Consider the following 18,241-nt stretch of genomic DNA (forward strand, 5'->3'; position numbering starts at 1 on the left):
ACATTATGAAAGTAGTAGAGAGAGTGGAAAAAGTCATAGATGATGAAGAAGACAAAATATTAGAATCGATGGAAAGTTAACTTTCATGGAAGAAGTGCTTGTAGCTAGTGAAACACAAAAGAAGATTTGCTAAGAAGTATAGAGATCCAAGGTTATTCATATCCGACGATGTTGCCTTAATTGATTTGCTTAGATCAGTAGGTAAGAAGCATAAATGGGATCTCAAGATGAAATCAAAAAAGAAAGGACATAAAGGGCAGGTGAAAGGGCAAAATAGAGCAAAAAGGATCGAACCAGAAACTAATTCAGATAATGCTCGAAGGAACTTGGTGAGTTGGAAAGAGACAATCACATCAATGGAAGTGAGTGGTACTATGGGCTTAGAATTTCAGGCTGAAAAGGAGGAACTACTTAGAGAGGTTGCTAAATGGGAGGCAACTGGGTTATAAATCAAGCCATTGATCGCTGCCAGGTAAGTAATGGATGTCATGGATTCTTATGACTATTTTATCACGTAACTTAAGGGGTTTTGGTAGGGGAGAAAAATGAAAGACATTGCAAAGGGCGATTGCTCGAAGTAAGCCAAATGTGGTTTTCATGTAGGAAACTAAGATCTAGAGACCTTATGATGGGATTTTTGAAAAGCTATGGCCTCAAGACAGAGTGGTAAGAGAAGTAGTGAAAGTTAACGATAGAGCCAAAGGCATTGTTAACATGTGGCAGAAGAGTTTCTTCTAATTGGAAAAATCAATTGAACATAAATTTTTTTTGTTAGTTATTGGGATAATGAAACCATCTGACAATAAGTAGGGTGTGAGGAGAGCTTAAGCTTGCTAGGGAAAAACATTGGGTCAAATGGGAGCTTAGAGGAGACTTCAATGTGGTTAGACAAGTAGAGGAATGGATTGGTAAAGGTGATATGGGGCGTGCGGCAACAAAATTTGCTGAGTTCATTAATGAAATGAAGTTGGTTGATCTCCCTCTCATTGATAGCAAATTCACTTGGAGCAATAATAGAGAGGAACTGACATTTAGAAAGCTTGATTGCTTTCTTGTAACCACTAATTTGCTAGCTGCAAAGGAAAATCTGATCCAAAAGTGCTTACGTATTTCTATTTCAAACTATAATCCAATTTGTCTTAGGGCAGGAATGGTGGATTAGGGGCCAAAATTGTTTAAATTGTTCAATTATTGGCTTGAAGAAAAGAACTTTAAAACAGTGGTTAAGGAGTATTGGGTGAACTCAAGTGAGAGCAATGGACGAATGAAATCTTTTGGGAAAAAACTTAAAAAACTTAAGCCAGTGTTAAAGAAGTGGAAAAAACAAGTTTTTGGAAATATACAGGATAGAATTATGAGGTTGGAGAGTGAGCTACAAAATCTTAGTGAGTCTTGGCATGAGGGAAATGTGGGGTCGGATATTAAATAAGTAATGTTAGATAAGAGAGCAAAACTTTGGGACCTCTACAAAATCGAAGAAAGAGAGTGGCAGCAAAAGTCTAGGTGAGATGGATAGTCGAGGGTGCTCGAAATATTCATTTTTTTCACATTATGGCATCTACTCGAATGAGAAATAACTTTATTCAACTATTGAAGATTGGAGATGTCAAGTATAACAGACTAAATGAAATAAAAAATGCAATAGCATAATACTTTGCAGAGTTTTTATAAAAGTAAAAAGGTCTTCCCACTTAAGGATTTTCATGGTCAGTTTAGGGTGTTAAGTTCAAGTGTAGTTGAATTTTTAGTGAAAAGATTTTCTGAGCTGGAACTTTAGAACACCCTTTATAACTACGATGGGAACAAGGCTCCGAGGCTCGACGGTTTCAATTTTATTTTCTTTAAGAATAAATATTCGATAATCAAGGAGAAGGTGATGAGGTGTTAGGAAGACTTCTTTATGATGGGTAGGTTGGAACAAAGTGCTAATAGTTCTTCCATTACCTTGATCCCCAAAGTCCAAAACCCGTGTAAGATAACAGAGTATAGGCCAATCAGTTTGGTGGGGAGTTTATACAAAATTATGGCAAAACTTTTCGATAATAGGCTTCGGATGGTTATTGGGGAGGTTATAGGTAGAAAATAGTTTGCCTTTGTTAAAGGAAGATAGTTAATATATTGTGCCTTAAATCACGAATAAGGTTATCGATTATATAAAGAAACAGAGAGAATTAAGTTTTATGTTTAAAGTTGATTTTGAAAAAGCTTACGATTGTGTGGATTGTGGATTCCTTTAGTTCGTGATGGCTAAGATGGGATTTTTGGAGATTTGGAGGACTTGGATTATAAAGTGTCTATCTAATACCAACATTTCGGTTCTTGTTAATAGAGTCCTAACTAATCCATTCATGATGGAAAAAGTTGAAACAAGACTGTCCACTCTTACCTTTCCTTTCAACATTGTTGTCAAGGCCTTCAACCAACTGATGAACAAGGCCGAAGCTTGTGATTTATGCCAAAGGATCCCCATTGGTAGAAATGGACTTATGATTTCTCATTTGCATTTCGTCGATGACACGATGGTTTTTTGTAGACCCAAGGTTGACAACTTCCTTAATGTGAAGAGAATCTTGAGATGCCTTCAGTTTGTGTCAAGTTTTAATATTAATTTCTAACAGAGTAGTCTTATAGGGATAGAAGTTGAAGACCAGTCAGTTCAAAGATGTGTGAATTTGATTGCTTGTAGGGTAGGGGAGCTACCTTTGGAATACTTGAGGCTGCCACTTGGTGCAAGACCTTACTTAACAAAGGTCTGAAAACTAGTCATTGAGAAATTTGAGTCCCGACTTGTAGGGTAGAAAGCAAAAGAATTAACAATCAGGTGGAGGATGTCTCTTCTTCGATCAATGTTGGCAACTCTTCATATCTTCTTTATGTCCTTGTTTTCGATTCCTAAAAAAATTAAAAATGAACTCAAAAAAATTGAGGGAAGGTTTTTGTGGAATGGGTACTTGTAGGGTAAAATGGAGGATATGAGCTACTCCACCTATTCAATTTTTTATGTTTTTATTTTGTTTAATATTTTAGATTATATTTTTTAAGTTGAAATTTTTTTTATTAAAAACTACATTTATAGCTGATAGAGTTAAATATAATTGTAACTATTTGTACCATTTTATTTTGTATTTATAATTTTTTCATAAATCCAAATTAATAATTTAAATTTAAATTTGGCAAAATTTGATTATGGTCTTTAAACTTAAATAAAATCGTTTTATAAGAAACTTTGAGTAAATTTAAATAAAAGATAAATTGAGTAAGGGTTGAATAATTCCAAAGGAATGAGTATTTATAAATTGTGAAAGTTGTAACTAAATCAACCTATTTGGCTAATTTGAGTTCAGCTCAAACTAAAAATTAAGTCAAATAAATTTCAAATTTTTATACCATTAAAAATAGAAGAAAAAAGAATTTATTTAATCTTTTTATATTATTTTATTCCAACATAATGCAAGCTATTCATCTAAATTTGGTTTTAAGTATAAATTTTTTTTCAAATTTTTTTTATAAAAGGAGAATTCACACTTAAATTTTGCAAAAAAGATAAATTATTGTACATATTCTAAAATCATATAATTAAGTAAGAAAATATTTATATATATTTTAACACCATAAATCTTTTACACTTAAATATTTAGCTTATTAATAAATATATCTATCATCTACTTAAATATTTATATTTTTAAAATATTTTTTTCAATTTAGTCTCTCAACATCTTAATTTTGTACAATTTAATTTCTATACTATATATTTTTGTTTAATTTAATATCTATGACATGGCATAAATTTTTTTTTTGAAAATTTTTTTATCTACCATGAAGAACTTACACGTTAGCATGTCAATGTCAATGTCATATTAACATTGTCACATCATCATATTAGTGTCACATGACATGTCACATCATCATATTGGCACCTCATCAGCATTGACATCTCTCTTTAACGGCAAAATTAGATGTCGTTAAGTAGAGAGACTAAATTAAAATAATTTTTAAAATTAAAAAACTAAATTATTACGATTTTGAGTGAAGAGACTAAATTGAACAAAATACCCTAATACAGGAATTTTCCAAGTATTTTGACTATTTTAAAATTCCTAACTTTTGGTTGCTTTTGGAGAATGTCCTCGCATATTGAAAAGTCCATCTAAAAGGGCCTCTGTTTATCAGCTGGGAGAAGAAAGGGCTTTGCTTAAACAGGGGGGCAACAATACTACACCGCTGGAAAAGAACCCCAACAGGTTAAAAACGAAAGAAGAAAATAACAACTGATGCAAATATTTCAACAAAATTTCACTCTTTTTACTCTTAATGCCTGAAGGTTTGGTCGTATTAGAAGCAAACATCATTTCACATGGACTCTCCTATGTAAACTTTCCAACGGATCAAACCAAGTTTGTCGAGTTTGAGATTGGACTTGCCCTTGGGATCCTGAACAAAGGACAGAACATCTTAAAAAGTTCACAATTCGAGTACACCATAATGACAGGCTTAAGCTATCAACAACTTATAATATACCATGTGAAGAACAAGATCCTGTTAACAAATGATTATTGTGCGTGCCTGCATCTATCAAAAGAAATTAATGTAATCACATTGCCAACAAGATGAATATGATAACAAAATAGTCAGGCATTCGGTTTAAGCACTAAAACCCCTGCCAGGAACATATTTTTAAACCTAATCTCTGGCAAACAATGGCTAGCACCTAGGTATATAGGCCATGGTAACACTGAGAGCCATTGAGGGTCCATCAAAATACTACCAACTTGTGACAGCTCCTAGTTTTAATAGCTCATGGAGAGAAATTTGAGACTGATGCTAGTTATAAAAATATCATGAACCATCCCAACTTTAGCTCTCATCTCCGAAGCACTCTGCTCACAAATCCTTGCAAAGAACTCCCCATTCCTGCACCAACAGCTTCTGCCAAATACTTTGCCTGTAACAATGTCACTTCATTTAGAATTCTAAAACAGATTCCCATTTTTTCAAAAAGTTTTTAAAAAGAAAAAGGAAAAGGAATGGAGAAGAAAACCACCTCCTGGATTGTCTTCTTCAGATCAAAAGCATCTTTCACCCGATCATCCAAGAACAGCCATGTATCACGAAACTCTGCCAGAAAATGTTAAGTAAATAAAATACTATCTAAAAAGTTGCACCTCCACAAGAAAGTCACAGATGAGACAAAGATGTATACACATCAAAGTAATCACATAAAGGTAAAAGGAAATAAACCTGGCGAGCTGTCAGTTAGCATGTAAATCTCTGTTGTTGAGTATATCCCACCAAGGACAGTGCGCTTCACATACCAATCTACATCAGATGCCTCATAATCAGCAGCATGCCAGATTTCATCAACCAGCATTGCCCGCTGCTTAAAACTTGTTGAAACATTCAATGGATGTGCCTACAAAAGAATGTTAGAAAACAATTGTCTTGAAGAGTGAAGGCTTTGACAAAGTAAACTAGTACTTTAACAAGAAAAAAGGTATAGGAACTGGTACTTGAATGCTGAGAGCTTGAGGCCATTTTGATATGTAGGGCGCTTGCAGTTCTAGGCGAATCCTTACAAGCTTAGAGATGCGCTGGCTAGGAATCAAGTTTTGCAATTCCTCTCCGGAGTCAATTCTATCAATAAGCCTTTGTAAGCAGTCATCCATGAAGAACTGCAGACAGAAAAGAAATGATGTCATTGTCGAAAACTGAAGGAGAACAGATCATACTAGCTGAAATTAGCAAAGCTAAGTATGCATCAAACAGTGAGATTGTTATACATACACCTAATCAATAGCTTAGCATCAGGAAACCAGCATTTGGTGGATACAACAAGATATGCCAAGTTGAGAATACAAGACCAAAAGAAATAGAGTTTAAAATCTTAAAGACAAATTTTGAGCAGAGTGGTCTAAACAAAGTATAGAGTAGAACCAAATTAAAGATCCAGGAAAGAGAAACCAAAATTTAGTCCCTTCCTAGAAGAACAGCCTCCAAAAATACTTTCAGATTGATTTTGATTAACCCATTGCCATGGACAAGAGAAACATGACAGCGTGCAATAACAAGACAATAAACACTACTATGAGATTGTTTGACCAATTAATTCATGCTACGGATTATCTGCAATTCCCTACCTAAAATTTCCATATTGCAACTGATAACAACCGCAATTATAGAATAATTTGACATATAAGTAAAAATGAAAGATTAAAAAAACAGAGTAAAACAGAGATTATGAAAAGATTGAAACTTTCTTTTTACAGGAAAAAAGAGTTGAAACTCTGTTCACCCCAAAAATTACCTCGACAAGGGCTGCTTCTTTTCGGGGGAAAGATCCAACAATTGAAGGAGAAACCCCAACTTCTTTTGCACCTGCTACCATGGCTTCTTCACTCCATCCCAATCTCATCTGCATTTTTGAAAAAACAAATCATAAATAAGAATATAAAGTTTTTAAAAAATATATTAATTGAATGTACGTACAACGTGTCGTAGTGAGGCTTGCAGCACCCGAGCTTGCTCCTCCTCATATGCAGCTCTCGGATTCTTTCTCTCGTCATGTGGACCATCCCCAGATGTTGATGATGTTGACGATGATACCGTGGAAGAATCGGATGGATTAAGGGTTTGATTAGGGAACGGTTGTGGGTCTACTGTAGTGGAAAACCGTGAAGAGCTAATGACGGTTCTGAGCTTAGGGAGTCGAAGAAGGCGGCCTCCGCGGCTGTTGTTAATAAGAGAGGCGCCGTGATAGAGGCGATTCGCCGCCGTTCGATACATATCTTCCTGCCTTCACCTTGAGTTCCGACTGACTCCAAGAGTGGTTTTCTATTTTTATTTTTATATTTAATTTACCTAAACAGAGTTTGGAATGCCACGTAGATGAATTAGAAGCGCCCACGTGTCATGGAAATTGTCCACGAAGACTCTCTCCGTATGGTTGACGTGAATGAGGAAGCCCGATGATACCATGGTAAGCAAGGCAAGGCTGGCATCAGCCTTCTGCTGCTAAGAAATGGAAATATTATGGAATTAGTATAACAATCTTTCTATTCTACGAATTACTATTTATTTTTTAAAATTTTCTGTTCCTTAGTAATAATTAGCTCAACATATAATTATTTTACGCAAAAAAAGATAATTTAACTTTTAAAATACAAATGATTCAAGAATAAATTGTATCTCTTATTTTTATATAATTTTATACTAATTATTCTTTTTATATAATTTAATATTTAAATCTCAATATCGAAACAGAAACTTAAAAAAAACTTATCTCAGCTTTAAGGATCACGGGTTTATATCAATCCTCTATCTCTTATTATCCATTTATAATATAAATCAATATGGTTCGTTGCAGCCAAAATCATGGCTCCAAAATGTTTACTTCCCTAATTCCTAGTTTCCTAATTAAGCCGTCTAAGTTCTATTCGATTTCATGCATGAGCGCTAGCTCAATGTGAGTATTGATCATTGGAAGCTTCTCAGGATACGTTCAAGCATGGCCATCTTCCTAGCCTGTTGACTAAGAACACTGCCTGTCGATCTGTCTTGCGATAAAACAATCTCGTACCCATCATAGTATGACTCCATGCCTTCTGCCGCGATTTGCCAAACCAATCCCCCACCGATTCTCCCTCCATTTCCAGCAAGCTCATATATGTTCATGTATACTGTGTTGAAGAATGAGTCCCTATCGTTTATGCTGTATCCTTCGTCTTTCTTTGATTTTCCGAATTCGGTGAAAATCAATGGCTTCTTAAGTATCATCCTTGAGTCCGTCCAGTGGCTTTTTATCCATCTCTGCAGAAACCCCATTTGGACATAGAATAAAATGAGTCCTCATTTGAGCAGATTTTGAATAGAATAACGTATAATCGAATACACTTAGTTGATTAGATAGTTTAATTTGCATATAGAATAGACAAACACTTATAAGTCATATGTAGCTAGGATTAAAATTTAAACTTAATGAATCTGTCTCTAATTTAATTTGCATATGCATATAATAAATTAACTAGGAGAGATATTTGTATGAGAAACTCGACAGAAACTTGTAAATAATTTAAAACTCTAAGTTAACAACTCAATCCATTAAATTTAGTTAAGAGAAAGAAACAATAATCAAATGAAGTATTGAGAGATATCATAATCTTAGGTCTAAAGTCAATCAGATTTAATAAAATAATTTTGTTAGTTAATTTAGATTAGTTTTAGTCATTAGTTTGTTAAAAATTATTTTTTCCTTTTCAATTCAATTTTTAGTTGTTTGAATAAAATTAGAGTGTTATAATTCTAGTAGTTAGCAAATAGGAATTAAAACAATTCTCTATGAGAACGATACTCTACTTTATCATTATATTACTTGTTAACGATACACGCACTTGTATGAGAACTCAATAAGAAGTTTTTGACGCCATTGCCTGGAATCAAACTCGGGTCGCTCGCGTGATAGGTGAGAATACTCACCACTATACTACAACAACGTCAAAAACTTGTTGTTGATTTCTCACACAAGTACATATATCGTTAACAAATAATATAATGATAAAGTAGAGTATCGTTCCCATAAAAGATTGTTTTCATTCATATTTGCTAACTATTAATATTATAATACTCTAATTTTATCCAAAAAACTAAAAATTAAATTGAAAAGGAAAAAGTAATTTTTAACAAACTAATGACTAAAATTAATCTAAATTAACTAGCAAAATTATTTTATTAAATCTAATTGACTTTAGATCTAAGATCATGATGTCCCTTAATACTTCATCTGATTATTGTCTCTCTCTCTTAATCGAGTTTAATGGATAAAATTGTTAACCAAAAGTCTAAAATTATTTATAAGTCTCTATCGAGTTTCTAATAAAAATATCTCGCCTAATTAATTTACTATATGTCTATACAAATTAAATTAAAAATAGATTCATTAAGTTCAAACTCTAATCTTAGCTACGTATGATTTATAGATGTATGTTTACCTTATATGCATTCGATCACATGTTATTCTATTCAAAATCTACCTAAAATTTTTTTGTCAAGGTTTAACCTAGATTGCCAATTCAATCTAATTGATGATCAGACAATTAACAGTATTAAGAACAGAATAAAATAAACAACTGAAATCTATCAAGTATAAGCAAAAAGAGAGATAAATAAATCAGACTACGTATTGAGTTTAATCATAATCTTAGATAAATAAATTAGTTCTCCATCAAGTCATACATCATCATCAAATAAAGTTTAATCAATAAAATCAAACTAAGAAAAGTAAAAGAATAACAAAAGGATAAAACTCAAGAATTATAATCTTAATCTTCCAAATCTTCTTCTTGAATCTTTTAAATTCTTCTCATTTTTTATAGGGATTTGAAGTTAGGTCAAGTTTGGTGAAAAAAAGGAGTCAATTCCAAGTAAGATTTCTACATCAAACTATGTGAGCCACGGCCTTGACCAATTAATTAGCAAAAATTGTGATTACTCTAGGACTGTTACAGTGCTTCAACTTCGACAAGATTTTTGACTACCTTCCAAGTTGAACTGAGCAAAGTGGTAAACATAAAAGTTGTAGCTTTTTTTTTTTTTTATCTTTCGAATGATTTAAGAATCATCTCATTTGGAGCCCTATAGAAAGAGTTATGATCGAAATACAAAAATATATGCAGTGAAAATCTGCACCTTGAAATTGCTCTTCTTCTTCCATTAAAAGTTTTCTTTTATTAAACCTACAAAAGTATGAATAAATCAATAACAACTTATTTTAATCACATTAACACCAAATTAAATATAAAATTAACCTGTTTGGCATGATTTTTTTTAACTTAAAAGCTATTATGAAGCTTTTACGAAAAATAATAGTTTTTAAAGTTAAGCTAAAGTTGTTTGGTAAATTTTCTTTTATAATTCTCTTTAATAAGTTATAATTTTTGTTAAAATTATCATGGAAGGTATTTCTTTTTTTTGATAGGGTAATATTATAATTATTTTTAACAAATGAGCATATTTTTGAAATAAAAAAAATCTCTTGTATTTTTAAAAAAAAGAAGAAAAAGCTCCTCTTTGGAGCTTTTTTTTAAGCTCTTTTTTTAAAAATTTTGTTCTTAAAAAAAAGTTATTTTTTTTAAGAGCTTCTCAAAAGATCATGTTTGACCTGACTTTTACTTTTAAGATGTAAATAAGCTGAAAAAAAGCTAGGCTAAACATGCACTAAGATTACATTGATTTATCTAAATTAATTAATTTAAAATAATTTAAATAAAACCTATTAATTTTTATGCATTACTATAAGAATTAAACTAAATTAATATCAAAAGTAAGCTCAAATAACTCTATATTATAGAGTTGTCATGTATGGGTAAAATACTCTATCTTGAACCTATTAATAAGTAGGGTATTGAAATTTTACAATTATTCAATTATTTTGGAAATTTCTTACCCGAGCATAAATCTTAATACCTTATCCACTATCCAAATCCATTTAAATACTTTTCTTAACATCTTCATGGATATTCAATTATCCGAACTCAAATCCGTACCCCCAAACACGATCTTATAAATAACATCACAATTCACATCCGTCCAATTTAATAATAATTAAATTTATAAAATAAAACAAACATTAAAATTAAAATTTAAACAAGAAATTAATTTAAAAATATTTTAAATAATAACTTAAATAACTCAAAACAAATAAATAAACATCCAAATCGAGTATCAATGGGATAATATCCGTATCTTATCTATAACAAGTACTAAATTTACTATCACAATCCGTTCCAAACCTAAACATAAAATATTCATATTTTATATAATTAGATCAAATACTCATCAGTATCGATTTAAAAAATCCATTGTCATTCCTAAATTAGACGTAGCTATGTAATATATTGGATAAGAAAACGACTTTGGCGTTGAGATTGATCGACTTCAAAATTGGCTGAAATAGTTATATGGTGATATCATTGTGCTTATTGTATTTTACCAAACAAACATAATGATGTCTGCAAACTGCAACGCATGTGCTGACCGTTTGCATATATATATAAAATTTAAGTTTATTATTTATTTATTATATAAATAAATTATTATGTTAATTATTATTTTATGTATGTTAAATTCTTTTAACGAGTCTTTTTATTTAATTTATGACATATATTATAAGAATATAAATGAATTATTTTCTAATATTATTATTGAAAAATTATGTTAATATTTTATTAACTTTCGAGTTGAGATTTATATTTTTTTAATTACTTGTTTACTAAAATTATTTTAGGTTATAAACGTGATAAAATTATTTTTTTTATTTTCCCCCTGTTTTGTTAATTATGCAATTATTAGTTTATTAAATTAATTATATGGCATATTTTATTTTTTCTTATTCCCTCAAAATAGACAAAACATTTTTCACCAATCTTATATATTACCTAATTTTTTTTTATTTATTTCCTTTTTTTCTAATAGATGATGTTAAAACTAATTTTAATGATAATAAAACTTATAATTTAAGAACATAAAAATTATAGATAATAGGTATTATACAAGTAAAGGTCCCCAAAATCTCAATTTAAATTGAAACCAAAAAAAATTTAAAATTAATTAATATAAATCAAAATCATGTGAAAGTTTCCCTCCTTATATCTTTCCGTGGACATGGAGATTCCCTTCATATTGGGCCTACCAAAATTGCCTAATTTCTTGGTCTACTTTTCTCTCTTTATTTCCTTTTTTTTTTTGGACCAATTTTATTTCATTTCCTATTTTCCTCTCTTTTCTATTTGTTTCCCTCTCTCATCTTCTCTCCTTTCCCTTGTCACTTCTCATCCCCTCACAGTACCATTGATCTAGGTGCCCAATATAAGATCCAATTGTAGCTTTTCACCCCATCCCTTCCTCTCTCCTTGTCTCCTCCTTTCTTTCACCTCTCACTTTCTCAATCTTTTTATTTTTTTCCTTGTTACAAGAAGAGAAATATTGTATTACATATATTCAAGACGGATCCAATTCATATTATAACTCTAACTAGCTAACCATATGAAATCTAACTAGCCAACTAATAGAATCGTATTCTAATTGTATCATTGAATTTATACGTTTATTTTATCATTGCTTTCAAACGTTTGATTTGACGACCTAGAAAGATATCAACAATTTGATTTAAAGAAAACATCAGGTAAAATGAAGAGTTCTTTAGTCAAATGATAACGCACAAAATGACAATCAATCTCAATATATTTAACGTGTTCATGAAACATATTATTATGAGCAATCTAGATAAGACTTCTATTATAACAATGAAGTATAGTGGGAGAAGAATGCGCAATGCCCATATCCATTAGTAATCAACGAAGCCAAAGTAACTTTGAAGTAGCATGCACAAGAGCTATTAAGAAAATGGCATACAATCATATTACACTATGCAGCAAATGTTTAAAACTTTTTTTTTTCAAGTAGAATCAAGTTTTGAATATTTATTATAGATTAGTTCTAATTAGAGGATAAAGATATTTATACTTCAATGACTAGGAGTTGAAATCACAAAAGTTCCAACACAATTACTCCTCTTGCACCAAGCCGAGATGTAGCAAACCAGTCCAACCTAACCCAAACAAATGGCAATTGTGAATAACTCAAATTAAGAATGAGGTTGATGACTAGTGGCTCACAAGGCTATAGGGTAGCTAGGTTGGTTCTTAGGGTTTGGAACTCTTTCTAAGTTTTCCCTCACAAGTCTTTTGGGATTTTATGGATGATTTTTTTTCAAAAAATAAAAATAATAAATAACTATTAAAGTAATAAAATACTATATTGTTTAAATCTCGATTAATTGATGAGTTAGTACGAGTTGCACTCGAAATTGGAAAGAAAGCAAAGGCCGAATGATTGTGAGTGATAATCATGGAAAACGATAACTATGATGACTCTCAAGATTTAGAGCTCTTTCCAATTTTTCTCTCACAAGTCTCCCAAGATTTTACTTATGAATTCTATAAAAATGATATCAGTACAAATATAAGGGAAATAAATACTAAAATAGTGAAAACAAATGAACTAACAACTCAAGTTTGACCTAATCCAATTGCCCTTGTACCAACTCATATAACCCATTTTTCCTAAATAAACAAAATCAAAGTGGAGAATAGCACCAATGATTTTCCTCTTCTTCCTTTGTTCTTTGTAAAAAATACTAAATAAAAAATTAAAGGAAGTACAGAACTTGGTCGTAAAGCATGGGAAGAAAAGTGGATAAAGAACATCCCCCAAAGCATAGAAAGGTGTAACATGGAAACTTTCTTTTGGAGTTTGGCGCGCCGATTTCCTTGCGCGATCCCAGGGTCCCCGCGCCATTCACTGCAAATTTCCTTTTTCCAATCAAAAACAATAAACCCAAGTTCCCGCAAATTAGCACTGCCCTCTTCCTTTGTCCCAGTTTTCTTCTTTCCCTTTGACTGAGGCATTCTTGCAGGGGCACAAACTAAGCCATCCAGCAAACAGTAACGGGGAATTCGTGCATGACTTTTCCCATTACATTAATTATCCCAATGGTCCTACGGTTTCCAATATTGTCTGACGTTGTTGATGTGCCATCATGATTGGGGAATCTAATTGTACTTGATAGGTGATAAAAGCCTTGCCCTGTTTCTCCAAATTTTTCAATGGACAAGCATTTGTTTTCCGTTGATTTCCCATGTTGTCATTTGAATCCGACTCTAGGAGGGAAGACTCTTTTTTTATTGACAAGCAATGTAAAAGAATATAATGACTTAAGAATTTAGTCTAAATTGACGTTCTGGTTTCACAATGTAATATGATTATAGAGAATATTATTATAGGAAATGTTTTTATTGCAAAAATAATATTACAACTTTTGATAAATATATAAGAAAATATTTATTAAAATATTGTAACGTGTGTGGATTTTGTTCAATTTTATGTTGATTTGTTGTCTGATTTTTATAAACGAAACCATTATGTCATATATGCTGATTAATACTCTTTCCATTTTAATTTTCCTTTAAAATTGTAAAATTCATTAATTTCATGATTACTAGGGGTGAAAACTGAAGACAGACAAGTGAGCCGATAATCAGGAAAATATAAATTGTAAAATTCATTAATTTCATGATTACTAGGGGTGAAAACTGAAGATAGACAAGTGAGCCGATAATCAGGAAAATTGGAAAAAGAGTTGAAGCTAGCGAGTTGGGGGATGAAATCAGTCCTGACTGCCAGTACCAATTAGTCAACCCAATTAATTAATGTTAAAGCAATCAATCAGCAGCTGATTTGCGTAGACTACTTTCCTTATCCTGTATACCTTAAGCTGTTGACATGTACAATGCACAGGAGGTCTGAACTTACCAGAAAACCTGTTCTTCTTTGTCTTTGGAAAGAAAAAGAGAAGAGAATACTTTAAAATGAAGATTCTGAACAAGAATAAAGAATAGTGATTCTGGGGTATAAAAGCCTGATTTTGCGCTATTGAGATTGGGGCACATTCATTTCTCCTATAAGAAGGGCATGCATATGTTGAAACAAGGCACCAAAACTAATCAATCAAAAGTTGGTAATTGCTTTCACTTAAGCAAGTCACCAATGGCAACCAGCAGCAGTGTATCATTTCTCTGTCTCTTGCTTTTCTTGTCTCCACTGCTGCTGAATACCGTCCATGGAAATCCAAATTACAAAGAGGCCCTGCTTAAGTCCATTCTGTTTTTCCAAGGTCAGAGGTCCGGGAGGCTTCCTGCCAACCAGCAGATCACTTGGAGGTCCAATTCTGGACTTTCTGATGGTCTCCTTGAGCATGTATGTTATATTCCCCACTTGTCCATTGTGTTATAACTATAGGAGGGTACTACAGATTTCTTGTAAATGGACTAATTGACTTCAAATTCAAATGCAGGTGGACTTAACAGGAGGGTACTACGACGCTGGAGACAATGTCAAGTTCAACTTTCCAATGGCGTTCACCACCACGATGCTATCATGGAGCACGCTCGAATATGGCAAGAGAATGGGGCCCCAGTTGCAGGAGGCGAGGGCTGCAATCCGTTGGGCTACAGACTATCTCCTCAAATGTGCCAATGCCAAGCCAGGTAAGCTCTATGTTGGCGTTGGTGACCCCAATGCGGACCATAAGTGCTGGGAGCGGCCTGAGGACATGGACACCGTTCGAACATCGTACTCCGTCTCCCCAAGCAACCCTGGCTCCGACGTTGCTGCTGAGACGGCTGCCGCACTGGCAGCTGCCTCCATGGTCTTCCGAAAAATAGACCCAAAATACTCAAGCTTGTTACGTGAAACAGCTAGGAAAGTCATGGCTTTCGCAATCCAGTATCGTGGTGCTTACAGTGATTCACTTGGATCAGCAGTATGCCCATTTTACTGCTCATATTCTGGATATAAGGTATGATGGAACAACTTCACCAGTTAGATTTTATACGGGTATCCACAGGTGTCGACCCAAAAATATAGGGTTCGGGTACCCTGCATTTGGTTATGGGACGAGTTTGTGAAAAATTTTTAATACTAGTCTTGAGTTGGGTAAATTTTGGTATCACTCTTTATATGTCTATAAATTGCAGGATGAGTTGCTGTGGGGAGCTTCATGGTTGCTGAGGGCGACAAATGATGCTTATTACTATAATTTCTTGAAAACATTGGGAGCTGATGACCAACCGGACCTCTTCAGTTGGGACAACAAATATGCTGGTGCTCATGTTCTTTTAGCAAGGGTAACAACTTCATTCTAAAACCAATGCCAAGCAAGCTCAGGCTCTTTTGATGGCTCTGTTGATGTGTCTTTTGTGGTCGAATTATTATGTTGTTGACACTGAGTTGTTGTTGATTTGCAGCGTGCATTGGTGGAGAATGATAAAAACTTTGAGCAATACAAACAAGAAGCTGAAAGTTTTATGTGCCGGATCTTGCCTAATTCTCCTTATTCAACTACCCAATACACCCAAGGTAATACATAGCTGCTTCAATTTCAGGGGAATGCATTGCTTTTCCCATTCTTGGATTAATATGGTTTGATCCATTTAGAAAAGTTTTACTGTTTATTGCTTTATTGTTTTGTGGGATCGATCGCACAAAAAGAGAAGAACTGTAATTTTTAAATCGGATCAATGTTAAGATTTAATGGAATCGATTTCAAAGAGAAAAGAAAATATATGAAATATGTCTTAAGGACGTAAACATAGTGTGCATCTACCCAAAATGCTGGAAAAGGAGTGCAAATCTTGAATTAATACTAGGTTCTTCAATCCAATACAGGAGGGCTAATGTACAAGCTACCTCAAAGCAACCTTCAATACGTTACATCCATAACATTTTTACTTACCACATATGGCAAGTACATGAAAGCCCGAAGGCAGACCTTTAACTGTGGCAATCTCATGGTCTCTCCGAACTCATTAATAGGCCTTGCAAAAAGACAGGTTAGTAGTTACTCATTGCCAATTTGCCCAAACTTTCTATTTTAAGTAATGGATTTTTGGGTTTTATATTAATTTTTTTTATATATTTTTCAGGTGGATTACATATTGGGAGAGAACCCAATAAAAATGTCCTACATGGTTGGGTTTGGACCTAATTTTCCCAAGAGAATTCATCACAGAGGCTCTTCATTGCCATCCTTGGCGAGCCACCCTCAGAGCATAGGCTGTGATGGTGGTTTCCAGCCATTCTTCTACTCATCAAACCCGAACCCTAACATTTTGGTTGGAGCCATTGTTGGAGGTCCAAATCAGAACGATGGGTACCCAGATGATCGATCTGATTATAGCCACTCTGAGCCTGCTACATACATCAATGCTGCAATGGTTGGACCACTAGCATATTTTGCTGGGCTCAAGGCTCACTAGTTGACAATGATGCCTTTCTAGGATGATTTATGTAAATATTTGTCATCACTCTCCTTAAATTGGAGGTTCCAATCCACCAAAAGGTGGAATCTTTGGGAAATTTTTTTTATAAATTTAGCTTTTTACTTTCTTGTTTTTTCTTGGATAGATCCACAAAATTATCCTCTTAAACTCTTAAATATCACTTTAACAAATATACTAACAATATACTATAATATGTAACAAGAGAACTTTTTTTTAATCTTATTTTATGGAAAAACTTCTTAATAATGGTACAATTTACATAACCAACTTTCCACACCATAACTTGCAAAGTGTTTATCTCTTCTAACCCACTGAGTCTAATAATTTTATCCCATAAAAAATGTCTCACATATTGAAGATGGTGTGAATACTTAAATATCTAATTATACTTAATAAAAAATACTTAACTACCTAATTGTACTTAATTAAAAATACTTAAATACCCAGTCGTACTCAATGAAAATCTTTATTTTAGGTAATATACTCTCATCTTGTAAATTTGACTTCTCATTTTTCAAAATTCGACATTGATCTTTTAAAATTGAATTTTAAGTTTTAACCACCAAGTTGTCTCTTTGTAGACAAATATAAATATTACGTGAATCTAAAAAATCATTTAATTCAATATAAAATATATTTTTTTTTATGTTAATGAAATCTAAAGCTTAACTAATGTAAATATATTGTAGCCTCAACTCAAGCACAGAAACAAGTTAGCAACAGAAAATTTTAAAAATTTATTTGTAGTTGTTATATTCTTAAAACAATCACAATTTGAGATTTTCACTGTCCAAATATGTAAAAATGTGTTTATAAAATTCTAATCCAATAAAATTGCATTACTCCATAAAAAATTACAAACTGTGGTGAATCTTATTTTTGTATAATAATTTATAAAAATTGAATCTCTACATTTTACAATATATATCGATGTTCAATTTTTTTCATTATTTATATTGATATATGAGCATTATTCATTTTGATATGATATTTGACTGCACTAACTTTGACATATTCTTGTTATGGTGATATTGAATTTGATGTCATGATATGGCATTATTTATAATTCTAATTTATAGAGTTATCTTGCATTCTTTTAAGCCTAAAAATGACTAATGTCTTCTTGTTTTTAATTAATGTAGGCTTTGTTTTTACATTTTTCTTAGTATTTACTTGATGCATATTTTAGTAGTTTAATTAAGTAATTTGAGTCTATTTTCATGTTATTAAGTCTTGTTTGTACCTTCTATTGATTGTGTTATATGTTGGTGAAGGTGCAAAAGAGCTTAGATGTCAAATTTGCAAAGGATTATGCACTTTCGCTTAAGTTGGCCTCTGAACATGTTACAATC

The 18,241-nt window shown here is 32.5% G+C and overlaps 2 protein-coding genes and 1 pseudogene across 2 annotated transcripts; 1 reads left to right on the top strand and 2 right to left on the bottom strand.

Annotated features, from left to right (window-relative positions):
- Nucleotides 1-4,483: 4,483 nt before the first annotated feature.
- LOC18592918 (uncharacterized) lies at nt 4,484-6,833 on the bottom strand. The gene is made up of 6 exons (XM_007019865.3): nt 6,484-6,833; nt 6,302-6,409; nt 5,508-5,669; nt 5,239-5,410; nt 5,042-5,115; nt 4,484-4,942 (listed from the first exon to the last, which is right to left on the bottom strand). Exons 1-6 carry the CDS (start codon nt 6,778-6,780, stop codon nt 4,862-4,864), a joined length of 894 nt encoding a protein of 297 aa, XP_007019927.1. The 5' UTR covers nt 6,781-6,833; the 3' UTR covers nt 4,484-4,861.
- A 637-nt stretch (nt 6,834-7,470) lies between these two features.
- LOC148761292 (mannan endo-1,4-beta-mannosidase 5 pseudogene) lies at nt 7,471-7,818 on the bottom strand (annotated as a pseudogene).
- A 6,517-nt stretch (nt 7,819-14,335) lies between these two features.
- CEL3 (cellulase 3) lies at nt 14,336-16,996 on the top strand. The gene is made up of 6 exons (XM_018125314.2): nt 14,336-14,805; nt 14,903-15,406; nt 15,585-15,734; nt 15,855-15,966; nt 16,276-16,439; nt 16,533-16,996. Exons 1-6 carry the CDS (start codon nt 14,521-14,523, stop codon nt 16,863-16,865), a joined length of 1,548 nt encoding a protein of 515 aa, XP_017980803.2. The 5' UTR covers nt 14,336-14,520; the 3' UTR covers nt 16,866-16,996.
- The last annotated feature ends 1,245 nt before the right edge of the window (nt 16,997-18,241 follow it).

The sequence above is a fragment of the Theobroma cacao genome, chromosome 8 (genome assembly GCF_053813885.1).
Source record: "Theobroma cacao isolate CCN51 chromosome 8, ASM5381388v1, whole genome shotgun sequence".
In the NCBI taxonomy this organism is placed as follows: Eukaryota; Viridiplantae; Streptophyta; class Magnoliopsida; order Malvales; family Malvaceae; genus Theobroma; species Theobroma cacao.

Excerpts from the sequence above, each read along its gene's own strand:
- LOC18592918 (XM_007019865.3), bottom strand. The coding sequence starts at position 6,780 with ATGTATCGAACGGCGGCGAATCGCCTCTATCACGGCGCCTCTCTTATT. Across the intron at positions 6,410-6,483 it reads AAGCCTCACTACGACACGTT|ATGAGATTGGGATGGAGTGA; the intron begins GTACGTACATTC and ends TCAAAAATGCAG. Across the intron at positions 5,670-6,301 it reads AAGAAGCAGCCCTTGTCGAG|TTCTTCATGGATGACTGCTT; the intron begins GTAATTTTTGGG and ends TTCTGTCTGCAG.
- CEL3 (XM_018125314.2), top strand. The coding sequence starts at position 14,521 with ATGCATATGTTGAAACAAGGCACCAAAACTAATCAATCAAAAGTTGGT. Across the intron at positions 14,806-14,902 it reads CTGATGGTCTCCTTGAGCAT|GTGGACTTAACAGGAGGGTA; the intron begins GTATGTTATATT and ends ATTCAAATGCAG. Across the intron at positions 15,967-16,275 it reads AACTACCCAATACACCCAAG|GAGGGCTAATGTACAAGCTA; the intron begins GTAATACATAGC and ends AATCCAATACAG.